Raw genomic sequence first — 18,165 nt, 5'->3', positions numbered from 1 at the left:
AGAAAGAAATAGCAGTGCGTAAAACACTTGAATATGGCAAGACAAATTGAAGGACAGTCCTTATTAACTAGATTTAAAATTTTAAAGCTCAGTCAATCCATTGTTAAGTCTGTAAAAACCCTAATTGGTTTCAATAGGGTATTATTAAGCACACATTTAATGATTCCCCACAGAATAAATTGCATTGAAAAAATGATTAATTCTGGTTGGGTCACCCTCATAGTTCAAAAAGCAGAACTTTTGGGGCTGGGCTTGGGTGGGTTTTGAATTTTAGAAAGTGATATTTGAGTTGCAAAATATTGAACGAGTTTCATATTTTAGGGGGGGGGAGTTGATTCCCCCCCCAAAAAAATGTGCCTAGTGAGAAACTCAGGTTCTGAGCACGTGCTAAATCATGCAACATACTGCACAGTCATAGAGGCAGGGGTGGTGGGATCTCAAAACACATTCGCACAAACCATATCTCACCACCTAAAAATGGCCATGTGAATCAATCTGCAGATGACTCTCAGAAACGCTGAGGTCGGGGTTGCTTGCTTTGTTGACCTGCAACATGGGTTCCATCAAGCCGCATTTCGCCATGCTAAAAAAAAGATGCTTGCAATCCAGAGAGAGTTAGTTAAAATCTCTGGGTGTCTAGAGCCTACAGGGGTAGAATATTCCTTAGCCATTTTTGTTGAGTTCAGTATTTAATTTGGAGACACTGTTGTTGTTATTGGTATTGCAGTATTATCTTTATTGTTGGAACTTACCAATTATGCAGGGATTGCTTAATTTTATTGCATACTTACTGAGAAGTTTTCATTTGCTGTTTATGATTACTTAAAATTTTGATATAGTTTTGTAACTATTAAGAATGAATTCGTTAGTGTTGAAAGTTGCCTTGAGCGTGGTTAAATTATGGAAACAAAGCATACAAATAAATGATGACGATGATGGGACTAAAATGCAGCTGTCATTCTCTGGATGGGGGCCAAAATTGTGTGGCTCACAATGTGAATAGGGATAGATGAAAGAGGGTGCTCACAGAAGAGTTGGAAGGGACCCTGAGGGTCATCTAGTCCAACCCCCTGAAATGAAGGAATCTCAGCTAAAGAATCTATGACAGATGGCCACCCAACCTCTGCTTGAAAAGCTCCAAGAATCAGAGAGAGGCAGAAGGCAGGAAAACTAAATATAGCAGTGGGCCCTTCTGTACTTTAAGCTAGCATTATAACCACCCTGTTTCTTATGAGCAAAGGATACATTTGAATCCAGGCTTAGTGAATTGACTCAACCAGAAAGTGGAAACTAAACATTTCACCCTTATTAAAGCATGTCTTTAAATAGATGCTATTGTGTGGTTGCCATTAATTCTAGGGGATAAGTTTTTGCTAAGAGAAGCTTATGTTTGTACTGAGTATAATTATTTTCAACTTTAGAAGAAATGTGATGTCAGATTCTTCTTCAGGAACAATGAGCGTTCATCTCGTTTGGATTATGTTACAAAAAAAGGACTTTGAAAATGTGTTGTAAGGAGGTCAAAGACAATTTCTTTTGTCAAAAAAGAAAAATTAACTGAAGGAAGTCTACTGCCAAAACCCAATCTCTGAAACATTGTCACCGAAGAAAGACTTGCATCCCCCCCCCAATCCATTCATTAATAAGAGGATTTGGTAACTCAACTAATTAAATACTGTAATAATAGTTACGAGTCCCATTTGGGATTAATACAGTAGGACAGTTAAATAAATATGTTAAATGTACTTGGCAATCCTATTTTGCCAATATAAAGCATGAACAATTTATGGGGAGGGATAGCAAGAGTGTGAAACCGTTCCCATTTGACTGGAAACTGGTGGCATTAAATATTTTCTTCCCCACCTTTGCCAGTGATAGTATTATTTTTGCCAAAAAAATGATTTTAAAAATAAAACAAAATAGCAGGAATCATATGACATCAGGAAGTAGAAGCGAGGGCCCCGATCCAGCTAAAGTTAGTAGGGACTAATCCTAAACACACTTACCTTGGGTGTATGTTTCATGGGTGCTTCTTCTGAGTAGAGATGTAGAGGGTTGTCCTGCATGCCCCATTAAAAGCAGTGGGAGATCAGTACAGTGCAAACTTACACATGCCTGCTCAGTGAAGCCTTGTGTGTTTACTCAGAAGGAAGTCTTACTATGTTCAATAGGGATTCCTGCCAGGCAAAGCATGCATAAGATTGCCGTCACAAGTAACTCTAGCTAAATCGGGGCTGCTGGGATGAAGATACAAAAGTTCAGTGCAAACAACACAATCATTTACAATATTCCCAACTGGACAAGAAGAGGTAGGCTTGGCAATAATTTTTTTTGGGGGGGGGGCAGGGGAGGGGAATGCTGCTCAGTTCAGAATCAGAGGGCCTTAATGTTCAGTGATCGGACACATCCTAATCAAAGTTAAGCCTTTTTTTTACTTCTGTTAACTCTCGGAGAGAGCTTAAGATGCATGTGTAACTCTCCCACTGAAGCCAAGCTCAGTCTCAATAGTTAGCATGTTGATTTCAGACCCAGACTATTGGGCTCAAACCAGGGCTTTTTGTTTTCCCCCCCAGCCGAAACTCAGATGTGTTATGGCACCTCTCCATTGCCATTCTAAGAGAACGAGGGAGGGGTTCATGGTGAATTCTGGCACCTTTCCCCCTAGGAAAATAGCACTGGCTAAAACCATTCCACACTCGGATAAAATATCCATACCTGACCAAGTCTACTGCTTTGGATTCAAATCTTCACATTTCTAGATATGGGATGTCCTCTAAGTGACCCTAGGGTGTTGTTCAGTAGTGCCTGGGATACGTTCTGTAAATAAGGTCATGCTTAACAAGGGCTGGACATCAGTTTAGCTTCTTATGGCTATCACATCAGGGACATATCCAACCTTGAATAGGTCCCATGGCATACAGTGAAGAGGATAAATGCAGAAAGACTCCCCTCTCCCAATCAACAAAAGAAATAAAGCTCTGTCCCCTTAACTCAGTAGGAATGGAGAGCAGGTATTTTTTCCAGTTTCTCACAGTTGAGGTCCTTGTACCTGCAGTAATTTTGAAGTACTTTGGGTCCAGTACAGTAAGCACCTGCAAACATAGGCCCACTGGACTCAATTTAGGACAGTCAACTGAATAGTTGAATACATTTATCTGTTTCTGGGGTGATCAGACATACATTACGGAGTATCACTTATTTCCCTCAGCACAGTTGGGACCACAATGAATCTGCGTGGATTTGCAAGTGCTTCCATCACAGGCTCATCCCAGATTATATAATCTCATAACTAGTGTGTTGATGACTTGCTCCAACCTGGGTTGGAACTAACCTGGAGCTAAAACAAAGTATAGATGTTGACCAAAGTCACATAATTAACCCAGACTGTCTTCATAAAATGGTGGAAAGCAAGGATCCAACACATGTGAGGTTGAACCCACAAGAGTCAGAAATATTTGTTCACAAAGACAGGAAACAATCTGGTTTAGTTTTTTTTCCTTTTAGAAAAAGAGAGCAAAATGTTCAGTTTTCACATTGTACATTTGTCATAATATTTATATTTATTTATATATATATATATAAAAGTTTGCTTTAGTTTTTAACCAGAGTGCTTTGAATGGCTCTAGAGTGTCATTAAATAATCCAAACTGAGTGAAGTTAATTAATATTGAACTCAACACTCCCATAATTCACCCCATCTTAAGAAATGTCCATACCTGATGGGACAGTGGGCTCAAAATTATGTTTTCTAAAAGATCCCACACACACACACCAAAAAAAGGGGAGGGATGGGCAAGCAATAGTGAAATTGCAGCTTATTAACCCAAAAGGAGGAAAGGACACTTTATATATATATAAAAAAAACACCTTAAGAGCTGTAGTTGTTTGTGGTAATTGCCAAATTAAAAAAACACCAACGTAATGTAAAAAAAGAGAGGAAAATAAATTATGCATAATTTACTATCTGGGAACAGCTATTATTATTCTTACCATCATTATAAGTACCATTACAACATTAGCATGAAGAGGCGGTTCAACTGAAGAAAGAAAAAAACCCTCACGCAAAATCAAATGCAACCATTAACCAATACAAAACAAGACATCTCTGACATAGAGAATATGATGTACTACTCTGAATACCAACCCAGACAAGTATTGAGAGAGAGAGAGAGAGAGAGAGAGAGAGAGAGAGAGAGAGAGAAAGGATTGTTGAGGGAGAGGTGGATATCATGAAAGAGCAATGGGGTTGGAAATTGCATCCAAGCGCCCATTTAACTATTGCCAGAACTATTCAATCACAATGGGATGCTGTTTGCTTTGCCAGACAACTGCAGAGGGAGGTCTATTTTTGAAGTAGCATTCTGCCATATGAACAATGAGGGCATGAATCTTCAAAGAGTTAATAAGAATGAATAGGGGTTGATGATCAATTCTTAAATGATTTTTCAATTTATTTTTTTATTTTTACCCTTTTGAGTCTCCTCCCACCTACTTCCTTCAAGATCCTTCTCAATGATCTTGGAATAACCTCAGCATTGCAATATTCCCCATTGTTTCCAGTGGCTGGAATTTTGTGAATGCCACTATCTTGTACATTTCTGGGCAAATATGGCAGCCACACTATCCAATAATGTCCAAGGTGGCAGTAATGATTTTCAATGCAAATACTGCCATCTTGAAAAACTATAGGGTGTGCTTGAACATATTTGATGGGACCATCCCTTCCCAAGAAAGCTACAATGTTGGTTAAGGCTTGCCACCCTTTTGGACACACCTAGGCAAACACATGATAGCCACAGAATATGGTCAGATATTTTTTAGACTTCAATAACCATGAAACTTCCATTTTGCTCTGGCACCATTCACCCCACTGATCTGTACACAATGCTTTTTTTTTTTTTTTTGGAGAAGCCAATTCACACATTGAAATGACAGTCAGCAAAATCAACAGATATATCTTCATGTATGAATCACAAACAGACTTACAGAGATCAAAATAACCTGCTAGGTCAACAAACCCAACCCCACATACTGGGACAGGATCCAACAACTAAGGAACTTCAGACAGATAATTATCCAGACTGTTGTGAAAATAAAAGTGATAGGGGCAATCCACTCTCTCCTTTAGTAAAATATTACAATGAATCAACACTTTCTTGCAACTTTAGGAAAACTTTCTGATTTGCAATCTAATCCCACCTCTAGACACCCAGGCAAGTAAGGGTGTAGGGTGGGTATTTTAAGTGCTTGGCCAGTAGAATATTGTAAACTTAACTGTGCAGGTTTTGTGTTAAAGCTACTGGTGCAGAAGGGTGGCTTGGTGTCAGTGCCTGAGAAGAGTGGCCACTGTCAAAAGCTGCGTGGTTGCAAAGTGTTTTATGCAAGTGCAGAAATGGCTGGACCTGAAGTGTGCGCTTAAAAAAAAAAAATCAAAGGGGGACTTGTGGGTTTTGCTTTGAGATTAAGCCACACTCTGCTATCCTTAGGAGCAATGCAGAATAAACCTACGTTTCCTTCCTTCCTCCTTCCACACACTCTTTATTTTGTGCTTCCATTTGCTGTCATCCACAGAACAACTCTATGCATGTTTACTCAGAAATAGGCCAACGGGACATACAGCCTAATACGTGTGGCAGCCTCAGTCTGGTCCTGCTGTCATAGAACCTTTCCCTATCGAAAGTATTATTTAGCTACCACGCTAAGCTTTTGATATTCCGCCAGATGTTCTCCTGAGTGTCCAGAAAACCTTTCCAATAGTGAGGACTAGAGATCTGCTCTTTTAAAAATGAATGGCTGCTGGCTTTCTCCAGAACTTCAGCTTGCATTCTGCACTGTACCAGTTTGTATGTAATGATAATCCATTGTTTGTTTTAACCAAGGATCAGCACTGCAGACGAGCAGAGCAACTATAATTTGTTTTCCTAATGTTAGCTTCATTTTCAAAATGTTCATCTTGCTCATTTGTAGCTGAGCAAGCATCGAGGGTAGGGTGCTGAAAAAAAACTGGGATTAAGCCAGGATAGTGGGTTCAGACCTAATGAGAAACCACAAGTCAAAATTTGCAAGCCCGTTTCCAACCATGGTTCCATATATTGGTTTGTTGGCCACAACAAAAACACAGTTGGCTAGGATGGACTTGGATGTACAAACAAACCACCGTTAAGCTACACAAACCATGGCTTAGCATTGCATGCAAACAGTATACTGTATGTGCAGGTCTATCTCTGTAGCTTTCTGCTGTAGTAAACCTCTTAGAATGGAATTAATAGTGGCACACAGAATGGCAGAATAAACCTCTCCCATGTGGGTCACCAATGAGCTTGCAGCATCTGTATTAGCAAGCAAGACATTGTGAGAACTGCTGGAATATGGAGCTACTTGCTTATCATCAAACTTAGTATGCTATCTGGCACCCTGAACTACCAGTATAAACTGCTTATGGTAAAGTTCTTCCATTTAGCGAGCATAGTTCCATTGATTTCAGCTAGGTCAAAAACCTAGTTTTCCCTTGTCCAATCATCATGACTTCCTCATCATGGCAGGAAGCCAAAGATTGAATGGGCCCAAGGTACACAAGATACACCACAAAAGCAGGATTCTGTATCATTCCCTCTAACCTGGGAAAATGCCAGATGGAATTGACTGGAACAGCTATTGATACACAAAGGCCCACTGCAGTTGTTATTCCCCATGGTAGCGTAGTAGCGCACTTTCCATCATGAGGGATGGGACTATGTGGAATGACAAATTGTGAGGAATGCCTTGCCCAATCTGCGTCCAACTCTGGATACACGGGCATGGGAAGATGGCTCACACATATTGGGTCAATCATTCATACATCATGGGAATTATTTTCATAGCTCACTCAAGATTTCATCCACAAGCAAGATTTCATCTCAGCCTCCACCTCATGGTTGATGCGGATCTGGAGCTGAAAGTCTCTGAACACATGACAATGGACATCCTCACCCTTTCCTCCCCAATACTTGACTTAGGAAGTTAATGCTTCACATTCCTCAGTGCCACACTTCATATGCAAACAATGGAAATCTATTACATGTAGCAACATGAAGTGTAAATTAAGGATGTCATACATACTCAGTCATTCTGCTCCACCCCAACAATTGTCTGAAGATTATTCTTATTAGTACCATAAACACCCACATCCACCTAAACACACAAGTCCATGATTCATAAAATATATTTTCCCTCTAAATCTCTTGTTTCTCTCTCTCTCTCTCTCTTTCACCTGAGAACAGCACCTACAGTTTCCTTTAACTTATGTTTGTTTTTTAATAGAAAATTAATTAAAGAAAGAAAAACCTAACCTCATCAGCTGCTGGTAATCAGGTTCTTCAACAGATTGTCTAAGACACAACACTGTCCTAACTTTAGACCGAAGATGAGATGAAAGAAAGAAATAAAGAAAAGACGACCAACTGGGAAAGAAAACATGAAATGGAAGTTGTTCAGCATGTGAGTACAAATTTGGCACTTGCTCAGAGACTATGTCTGGTGTGCAATTGGTGGAAGGAGGCCCTGTCTAGAAAGGAAGGGGGTGATTGGCTGGGGTGGTGGCAGCAGAAATAAGAGTATGCCCACTGCAGCCCATGTGGCAACATGCTCTCGCGCACATCCATCACGGTCAAGCAGACACTGGATTGGGACGAGGGCACATAAGTCTCCCAGGTGATCAGGCTAACTGGCTATTGGTGACTGGCATGACCCATTTAAGGATGTGTGTAGAATAATAAGGAAGGTGTCAAACCAAAATATAACAAGTGCTTGCATTTTTAAGGGACTGGGTTAATGTATTTTGGTGGAAGGGAAGGACGTAGGTCAATGAGAAAGCATTGTTGTTTTAAAGGATTTTAATATTGAATTTTTATATGGGTGTAACCTGTCCTGGGACCTGGTGGTGAAAGGCAAGTAAGATATCCAATAAATAAAGATGATGATGTGTTGATGAAAGGTCCCATGTTTAATATTGGGCATTTCTAGAGCTCAATTCATGGTCTACAAATCTCTCAAATCACCCAAAGGTTTATTGCAGCCTGCACAGAAAACATTATGCACTGGAGCAAACCACCAGGGCCCTAAGCAAACTCCTACAGGTCCAATGACCTCTTCCTTGCCTGCAAGCAGCAATTGTTGTGAATCAGGATGTGCAATGCCACATGGGCTAAAAAAAACAGGTCCGTTCCTCATGTTCCAGCCAGATGCATAAATGCCTTAAATTACCCTGACTCTGGAGAGGAAGGGTGAAAAAGACGGTGGGAAAGTTGGAGGGGGAAGTATAAAGAATTGTTTTTAAAAATCACCTATTCTGCCCCCCGCCCCATCCCGGTCAGGTGCGTCACCTCCTCCCCAACCTCCCCCCACCCCACCCCAAATCTTTTTTTTTCTTCCTTTAACCTGTAGCACAAAAACAACAGAACACATTCACAAAGCCACTTGTTGGCACTGTGTACCTGAGTGAGAATTTTCTAGAACATTGTAGAACAAACAGCCATAAAGTTTATTTTGAAAAAAATAATAATAATAAAAGGTTGAACGGGTAAGACTTCAGTGCTTGGGTATAGCAGCTGAATTACTGGCATTATATTACCCATAGCTTATTTCCGTCCGTTTTATATATATATATTTATATATATATATATATTTGTTGTCTTCGTGAGTTGTCTTCCTTGTCACGGTTCCTTCCTCTGAGCCTTTTTGTCTCTTTAAATTTTTTGTTTCGCTTTCCTTTTAAAAAGTTTATTTTTCCCCCCCGACACGGGCTGATGCCTATTGATCAGCTGATATCCCCCCAACTAGTTAAGACTAAGAGTTTTTTTTAAAGTAACAGTCAGTGTGTGAGGATTTAAGTTTGTGTGCTTGGCCACTGGGCTAAGATACCAGCCGGGGCTTCCCACTGAAGTCCTCCGAGGTCAACGCCAAGAACCGGGACCCCCCTCTTATCAGTTGGCTTGCCCCGCGATGTGGTTTTCGCTGTCGCTGCCGTAGTCCACATCGGGGTCATCGTCCTCTTCGTCGTACTCGTCATATATTTCACCGTTGATGTCGTCAGTCTGCATCTCCTCCTTGACGTGGGAGGTGTCCTCGCTTTTGATGCCGTAAGTGCTCTGGATAACGGGCATCCCGGGCTCTGGACTGCTAGAAACGCTCGAGTGCTCCGAGGGCAGGTGCGGGGAGGGCATTCCTGCCATGGCAATGGCCCCTGGGTAGACTACGCCGGCCGTCGCAATGGGAATCTGTGCTTGCTGCCTGTTGGCAATGAAGGAGGGGGAAAACAATACGGGGAAGCGTTAGACACAAGGGGGAGGGTGCATCCTCATAAGCCATTCTTTTAGAAATCAACAAAGGAAGCTACCTTATACTGAGTCAATTAGTCCATCTGGCGCAGTATTATCTACCGTGGTTGTCAGTGGCAGTGCGGAGAAGCATAGTCAACAGTTGTCCTATACCAGGCATCCCCTGGCCCTCCAGATGTTTTGGACTACAATTCCCATAATCCCTGACCACTGGTCCTGTTAGCTAGGGATGATGGGAGTTGTAGGCCAAAACATCTGGAGGGCCGCAGTTTGGGGATGCCTGTCCTATACCGACAACAGTTGTATACAGTGTACACTGTCCGGCAGCAACCCTCCAGGGTTTTAGGCGCAGGATATTACCAAGCCTACCTGGAGATGGTATTGAACCTGCGACCTTCTGCATGCAAAACAGATGCTCTGCCACCAAGCTATTACCCTTCTCTCTCTCTTTCCCTACCCCCTCTCTTTTGCAGGCCCCCTTAAAGCCATGTTTCCAGGGATATAAAAATATGTCCAGCATCTCCCCACTAATTAGTATCATTTTAGACTTCAAGAAAGTCAAACTGGAAGAAAATAAAACATTGCGCTTTCAAGTTATTAGACCTCAGTGTGGTGACAACTCTGATTTAACAACGCAGCAGTGAAACTACACAAATGCAGCAGTTAAGGTAAGGAACATTAACTATTTAGTACTGTCGTTGAATGCATACTTCCAAGAAGTTTTGAGTAGAATGAAAGCGCCCATGTGCAAGGCATTAGGGGTAGCACAACCCCACGACTGGGTGCAATTACAGACCCCAGATGCCACATCTTAATAATTGCACCCATGTATTATAAATCTTAATGCATTTTTTAACATTACATTATATTGGAGCCATTGCTTCATATGTTTGATATACCTTAGATGTCAAATATTATTTGATTATTTCTCTGTTTCACTCTGACTTCACTGGCATTTCCTTCAGTTCTAATGGGCATGATATTTCCCCATGTGGGCCCAGTACAGAAGAATCCCTATAGGGCATAACAGCTCTGTTTTCCCACTTCCTTCCTTAGGACCAACATTAATTTCTCTAGTGTAATTAATGCATAAGTGTCAACGGCAGCAATGGGGAAGTCTGAGCAGCCTCAGGAAAGTGGGGTGGGGGCAAGGAGGGGAAGTTTAACCCTCTCTTCATCCCTGCCATGGTGCTGACAAAACCACCTCTGAACCTGCTCCTTGCATTTCAAGGGCTGTCTCCATTGATGCGTGGTGTGTTGGCATCAGGAAACATTAGTGCTTCCTCCAGCACAATGCCCATGATGCAGATTTGTATCCCTGAATTGTGAGGGATGGGGGTAGACTGCGCTGGAAGTTCTGAAGGCCCTTTGAGAAACAGCGCTGGCGCAAGAATTTCCCGTGTGATCAACTGATCACACTTATTTCTGGTTCTGCAACCTTTGCTAGACAAAAAGGTCAAATCCCAGGGGGAAGACCCACACACTCAGTGGTAGAGCACACACTTCCATGGGGGCAGGGAGAAGGCACCCAGATTCATTACGCAGGACCTCCAGCTAGATAAGAGGTCAGGCTGCCAGGGCTGGGAATGACTTCATCATGCTGCCAGGGATGGGGAACCTGTGGGAGTTAGAGTCCAACAGCATTTATAGAGCCAAGTTTGGCTGGGCAAAGTTGTTGGTTTCACTTTCTCTCATTTTCCCAGCCTTCAGATCCTCACATTTCCACATGCATTTGTGACTTTTCTGCTTTTACTTTAAAACAGTCCCCATGGAAATCCATCAGCATTTTAGACCAAATTTCTCCCTTAGCACACTTTTTTTGTGTGTGTGCAGCTTATCCTAATATACATCCTTGTGTATCACTTTCACAAGTATAGTATCATCATCATCATCAATGATGGTTTGCCCCAGCAACTCTGGGCATCTTCCAACAATTTATAAAACCGCCAACATTAAAAACTTCTCTATAAGCATTTTCATCCATACACTACCCTAGTATATGCATTTTTGTACATGTTACTTGCCTGGAAAATGGCTTTGCAAGATTTGGAGATATGCAACCAGAAACACAACCTTCCTTTGAATTTGCATATCTTTTTTTTGAGGGGGGGGGGAGTGCAAATGAGAACTTAATAAAAATTCTTCTCCCATCCCTAGGCCAGAAATTCTCCAACCCCTGGCATAAACAATATAAAGGTAGACAAATCCACTTGTCTGACTCAATTTAAAAAGACAGCTTCATAAAATCAGACCTTAAGGCAGTTCTTAAAAACCAAAACCCTATTTAAAAGTCCTTCTGTGGCTGGCTCTGAGCATCCAAGAGAGGCATACAGCCCTAGTCCATCTTGTTGTAACTTTTCTGTGAAATCATAAAGCTACCATGCCAAGCATCTGCTTAAAACCTTCCTTTTCAGATACCGAAAGCTTGGAAATACATGCAAATGTCATGAAAGAGCTGGGTTATTTTAGGCCTGCTAAATTCCTTCCTCAAATCTTGGAATGCTGGCTGTGTTTATATCCCTAAGAAGCTCTGGGGCATCCTTGCAAACCTACAGATTTAGCACTGATGCTCCTTTTGTTGCCTTGCAGCATGGGCTAATTCAATTGCGATAATATTGTGCAGAACATGCTCCGCATTGTAATGTCATCAAAGGTGTGTCCGTCTGCAAAGGAAAGCCTTGCCACGGGAGACAGGAGGGGAATCTCCGGAGAAGAGCAGGCTTAACTGAGAGTGAAACCTTGCCCTGGCCGTTTACACCAAGCATGCAATAAGCCTCAGAACGATCCTGGAAGGCCTCAATATCTGGGGCAGAGGACACAGGAGTGGGGAAACTATTTCAGTCTGAGGGCTACATGCCAGCAGCAGACAAGGTGAAGACCATACCAACCTAGTGAGAGAGGGGAAGAGGGAGCCTTGCTAAGGAGAGATAAGACCCGCCTGTCTTCTTGTTTTAATTTCTAACAGCAGCTGCTGCGTTTGCCCTTGTTTTTGCTGAGGTGGTAAACCTGAGTCCGGGCTGAACCACTTCATAGACTGCAATGCTCCTCTGTGCAATTAAATTGAATTAATACCTGCATATAGAGAGCTAGAATCCCTAAGAGAATATTGTATTTCTGTGTGGAGACTGATTTTGTAGAGATGAACATTCAGTCACGAGAACCTCAACCTACTGGTTAAAACAGCTTCACCTTCCAGGTCATTTTGGACTACAACTCCAATCAGCCTCAACCAGAAGCGATGGGAGTTGCAGTTGTTGAAGGCTGATCTAAAGTGAGATAGCCCAATCACAGGTTTAGAATATCTGAGTCCTAGGGCCCTAGTATCACTGAATTCAAAAGTGATGTGAAAATGACTAGACCAGCAGCTCTGGTCTGTAGACAATTTCAATCCATACAGAATACTCGCCCACCAAACCCCAATTTTGTAGGGCTCCAAGAGCATGCAGGTGTATGGACTGGTAAAAATAATTTGCACTTAGCATGGGTTAAATAAGGGAAGTGTGGATTACGTAGGATGGATTTTACCAAACAGGCATCCACAACAGCAACACCAACATGTAGCTAGATCTGTTACAGCTGGCCGTGGTTAGGAGGCTAATTTCTGAGTATAGGGTTGGAACACTTTGAAAACCTGCAACATCAGAGTTCACTGTGTGCCACAAACCATGGCAGCTCTATGGAGCCACCTCTATATTTCTGAAGAGCTGCTACCTGTAATACCACCCTCACCATGTTTACTCATAAGCAAGTCCCAGTCTCACCTGGTCGGGATTCAGGCCCTACAGCCTGACGCTGTGCTGAGTTAGGCATGATAAAGTCTACTGAAAGCAATCAGTTCTAAGCACGCCAAGCTTAGCACGAGGTTGCAGTAGCCTCGTTTGCCACATTCCAACAAATGTTATGCCCATTAGAGAACCCAAAACCAGTTCCCTTAAAGGTGTCACCTTGTTTCAAAGACCTCATTTGGGGCACACCTATTGGTAACCCCAAAGTATCTGCATCACTCCCAGCAGAGAGAATTTGGCTAGCTCAGTAAGAAAGTTGAATAACATTTCAACTATTGCTGGATTAATCCTCTCCCCCCCCCCCGCCCTAACATTGTCAAGCATCAGTGTTGGCGAGATAAGTGGAATTCTGGAGGCTTTCTCGCTGCCTATTCTTCCTCCAAAAGGTCCTCACCTCCCTCTCTTTTTAATCTCCTGATGCCAAGGTTTGGCTGCCATCCCTCTGTTTGTTTCCGCGCTTACCAGTGGGATCACCGGACTTGCCAACACCACAGGGTTAAGCGGCTCAGATTTCTGGGCTGAGCTGCTTAGTATTACAATGCACACTGTAGCTGTTTAAAATACTGCCTGGTGACACTTAGCAGTAGCTGGGCAGATTCATCTCTGTTCATCATTACTGTCATCCATTAACCAGGCTCAAACAGCCAGCTCTCATTCCAAAAACGTTGGGCGCAGTCCAGCCGTGGTTAAGCAGTTTTAAGTCTCCTTGATTTCAACAGGAGAGATTTAAACCTGTACTTAACTCTTACGCTGGAAAAAAAATCAATAGGACTCAAAAGTGCTTAGCTTTGGATCGGCTAGGCGTTTGTTCTCAACCAACTCAGAAAGATGCAGCGTTATGTAAGTACATAGAAGGATATATCAATTTTGCTTCTCATTTCCCCCAGTCTTAAATTCAGTTCACATTTTTTAGCGATGTATGATTTTTTATTTAAAAAAATCCTCGTGAAATATTATAAACGTTTTAGTGTGAATTTCTCCTATTAAATAATTTTTATATTTTGACTAATGCACACCAATTTGCAAGCAATTACCCCACATTTCCCAATTCTTTTCACTTATATCTTCATTTTTAATGCATACACTCCCCTAATAAATGCATTTTTGCAAACGCTGTTTTGTTGAAGAACCGCATCGCAAAATTCAGATAAGTGAAAAATCCAAAGGATATCTTTGGTTTGGTTTGCAAATTGTTTTTGACAGTGCAGATTTGACTGGTCCTGCTTTCAATGCACACTGAATCAAATTTCCCCTCCATCCTCTATAAGTAGCTGTAACAAAATCTTGTGGCAGTGAATTCCATATATTAATTGTGCATTAAGTGATGAAACGTCTGCTCTTTCTCCCCAGAACATGCAGGACAGGAAAGAGTGTATATTTATTTACAAGGCACACCCTTTCCTCTATTTCTGATGTTCAGGTGTGAGGAGTCCTGCTTATGTACCCTAAACGGAATGGATGTAGCTCAGTATTAGAGCATCTGCTTTGCATGTAGGAGGACTCCGGTTCAATCCCTGGCAGCTCCAGGTAGAACACTGTCTGGAAGAATTGTAGAGTCCCCTGGGGGGTCATCTAGCCCAACCCCCTGGAAAGTAGGAATCTGCCAATGTATTTGTCAAGAAATAGCGGGGTCGGTATGGATTGTGGCTACCATTGTGTGACTGCTGCATCGAAAACTAGCATGTGGAGTAAGCAGTAAGGTGACTTTTGGAGGGCAAAATGGAAAACATTTCTCTCTCATCCTCATAGAGGCTCCTTGAATGATTTAGAACCCTGCATAGTCAGGGGTGTAAATCCCATGGGTTGCCCCCAGAAGAACAGGAGGTCCCCTGCTTCTGAGCATTGCCTTCAAACTTAGTGAAAGCTCTAGGAAACTGAACGTTTGCATAGGGTTCAAAAGGGGAATGGGAGTGGAATGGTGGAGCTTGAAAGCAGGCCTGATTGGCTAGCTGGCTGGCACCCTGAACTGGAGGGCACCACACTGCAATATTTTGTAGCAGGCCCAACTTGCAATTAACTAAAGGAGTTCACTGCCACGAAGATGAGGTGAAAGGCAATGGCTTAGACAGCTTTGAGAGGGGACCAGAAAAATTCGCAAAGGGGGACAGGACTGTATCGGCGACTACTAACAATCACAGTTGCCAATGGGCAGCATTTCTCGAGAATGAAGAGCGGGGGGTGGGGTGTCATTGATTACATGGCCTGCTTTTCATCCCACAGAATGGCTCTGAGAACCAAGCTTGCAAACCACTTGCAAATACCGCGTCCTGAATGTAAGAGGGGCCCTGCTGAATCAGGCCAAAAAGGCTCATCTCACCCAGAACTCCAGTTCTCACAATGGTCAGCCCATGATGCCCATGAGAAGCCCAACCCCAGGTCCCAAGTGCAACAAGGGCTCTCTCCTCACTTGCGATTCCCAATCCTGGCAACTGGCATTCAGAGGCATATTGCCTCCGACTGTGGGGCCAGAATGTAGCCATTGTGCCTAGTAGCCCTTTCCAGCCTCACCCTCCAGGAATTTGCCCAGTCCTTTTAAAGCCATCCATGCAGTTGCCCATCACTGCATGTGATGCACCGAAAGTCATGTTACGAGGACAGGTGTGGATGCACACAACTGACTTCCCACCAGCTGAAGTGGCTACAGCTCTCATGCGCTAGTGGTTGGGCGAGCAGACCTTAGAATATTAGAACTGTAGAGTTGGAAGGGATCCCAAGGGTCATCTAGTCCAAACTCCTGCAATGCAGGAATCTTTTGCCCAACGTGGGGCTCGAACCCACAACTCTGAGATTCAAAGGCTCATGCTCTACTGACTGAGCCACCCCCAACCTTTAAAGTCAGGAGAAAAGAGAGGCAAACTTTTATCCATCATCCCACACCGGGAAAACTCCAGGTCCCCACTATATGCCTAATAACACCTGCAAGGCTAAAATGCACATAGACTCATAGAACGGTGGAGTCAGAAGGGACTACGAGGGCCATCTAGTCCAACCCCTGCAATGCAGGAATCCTTTGCCCAGCATGGGACTTGAACCCATGACCCTGAGGTTAAGAGTCTTGTGCTCTATCGACTGAGCTACCCCAGACCCTTTCCACCTAAGTATATGAAATCCACCACAAAGGGCCCATACCCAACATTGAAATACTGCCTCATCTCTTGACGCCGATTGCGCATGATTGCCTTGTATTCGCCGATCCGCAGCTTCTTCCCGTCCACTAAGCACGTGCGCTTCGGCCTGGGCTTGTACTTGTAATCCGGGTACTTCTCCAGGTGCTGCTTGCTAAGGCGCGCCTGCTCCTCGTAGTACGGCTGCTTCTCAAGGTTCGTCATAGCCTTCCAGCGAGAGCCTGCCGGGGGGAGAAGGAAAAAGGAGATCTGTCAATCTCTGAGTCTTTCCAAAGCTGTGGATGTCGTCACCAAAGGACTTGCCAGCCCTGGAGTGGTCTAGTGGCAACCTGAGGGCCAGATCCAGTCCATGTAACACTTGGATCTGGTGCAGGGTTTCTAGTAAAACAGGTGGAGACCCAAGTTTTGGGAAAGCTGATCTGGTGGTACCTTGAGAGCCCTCCCAAATTGTAAGGTAGGTGGTCACCTGCATCCTTTTGGTAGCTCCAAAAGAGTCACTGGTGGCTTTCCTTTGCCCAAGGCAGATGCTGGATTGCTCCCTTGCTGGAGCTACCTGGAGTGTTAATTTGGCAGTTTCTCATGAAAATGCAAACAAAATCAAATTTCTCCTCCATTCCTAGAAAGTGGGACAGGGGCTGGCCAAGGTTAGTGAAGCATTACCCCGTTTGCCCTAATGGACCAGTCACTTCTCTCATCCATGTCTTGTGGCTCCTTGAGATAGGACCTGTTTTGCTTACGTTCTGCTGCAAAAAGCCATTCATTCATCCAGCCTCACTAATGACTCCATTCCTGCCCCCACTGCCTTTCTTGTCTCTCCTTTGCCAAATGTGTTTATTAATAATGTCATCCAGCTTATTAGTAAAGTGACCTGAGTTCCTTACTGTTGTTTAATATCACTTGTGCGTTGTGTGTGTGTGTACACAATGTGTATGCATGCATGTGTGTACACCGACACCCACACAAACTCCCACATGCATAATTGCATCGGCCCCAGAGGATGAATGACACAAGTGATTAAAGTTATGTCCCTTAAGGGGAAACACAACAACAACCCTCTTCTGGCTGTGTAAGTGGACAAGTCCTAGGCAATGCTTTGCTAGGATCTGAGAAAAGAAAAATATTACAAATGGAGGAACAATGTTCATTTGCTCTCCGGGTTGCTTTTTCTAATGGAGCTGGGTGGAGAGATTTTTGTTCTTACAAAATACTCATGATGCTCATAAATCTGGGCTGGGAGAATTTTTTTGGGGGGGGGGAGAGAAAAGAAATGACCCAATGGGATATTACTCAGGCTAGCCTTGTAGTGCTCAGCCTCTTTGGGGAGACAGAGATGCGCCCCTGGCTATGAAAACAACCCCTGGGTGGAAATGTGGCAAGGACATTGTGGGGGCTGATCAACTTGGGAGACAGCCGGGGCCTTCCTCCTCGCTGCAGTTAGCTCACATTATAACTTCCACCATGCCTAGATCATCACAAACACCCCACGCACCATTTATGATCTACAGAAAGCTTACATTCTCTCCCTTTTGCAAAACATTTGTCCCTTGCTCCAACAAAAACACCAGCAAACCATATAGCTTCTATTAGGAAAGTCTCAGTTTTTTAACTGCCAGTTTTCCACTTGCCTTGCTAGGTGGGTGCGAGTAGGCCTTTCTCTTTTGATGGGGGTCAAATGCACGCTGGGAACCAAGCAGGAATCCTGCAAGGGGCAGGAAATGTGTCTACACAGAAGGACTCCCCCTTCCCTCTGGAAGCTCGGACAAAGGCGGCCCTCCAAGCCTTTCTGTCTGGCCCTTGGAACTCTCCGCACACCTTATTCCCTCCCTAGCTACACCCACTGTCCCCAAGCCATTCCCCTCTCTGGCCATGGTTTGCACCCTCCTTGAGAGTTTTTGCCTGTCTGGAATGTACCATTCAACTGTGATGGTGCCATTTGTTAGC

The 18,165-nt window shown here is 43.4% G+C and overlaps 1 protein-coding gene across 16 annotated transcripts in view; it reads right to left on the bottom strand.

The window, feature by feature from the left end:
- Positions 1–8,494: 8,494 nt before the first annotated feature.
- SOX5 (SRY-box transcription factor 5) overlaps positions 8,495–18,165 on the bottom strand; it is a 723,673-nt gene continuing 714,002 nt past the window's right edge. For 10 of the 16 annotated variants that reach the window (XM_088652473.1, XM_088652474.1, XM_035127886.3 and 7 more), the window contains 2 exons: positions 16,229–16,445; positions 8,739–9,267 (listed from right to left, as the gene is read on the bottom strand). In XM_088652473.1, coding sequence (XP_088508599.1) covers positions 8,961–9,267; positions 16,229–16,445 — 524 coding nt within the window. In that variant the 3' untranslated portion in view covers positions 8,739–8,960. Of the gene's footprint in view, positions 9,268–16,228; positions 16,446–18,165 lie in introns of all 16 variants that reach the window. The other 6 variants (XM_088652478.1, XM_088652476.1, XM_088652477.1 and 3 more) reach the window with 2 other exon arrangements.

Source organism: Zootoca vivipara, chromosome 9 (assembly GCF_965207765.1).
Source record: "Zootoca vivipara chromosome 9, rZooViv2.hap1.1, whole genome shotgun sequence".
Taxonomy (NCBI): domain Eukaryota; kingdom Metazoa; phylum Chordata; class Lepidosauria; order Squamata; family Lacertidae; genus Zootoca; species Zootoca vivipara.
This window is presented reverse-complemented; position numbering and strand designations above follow the sequence as displayed.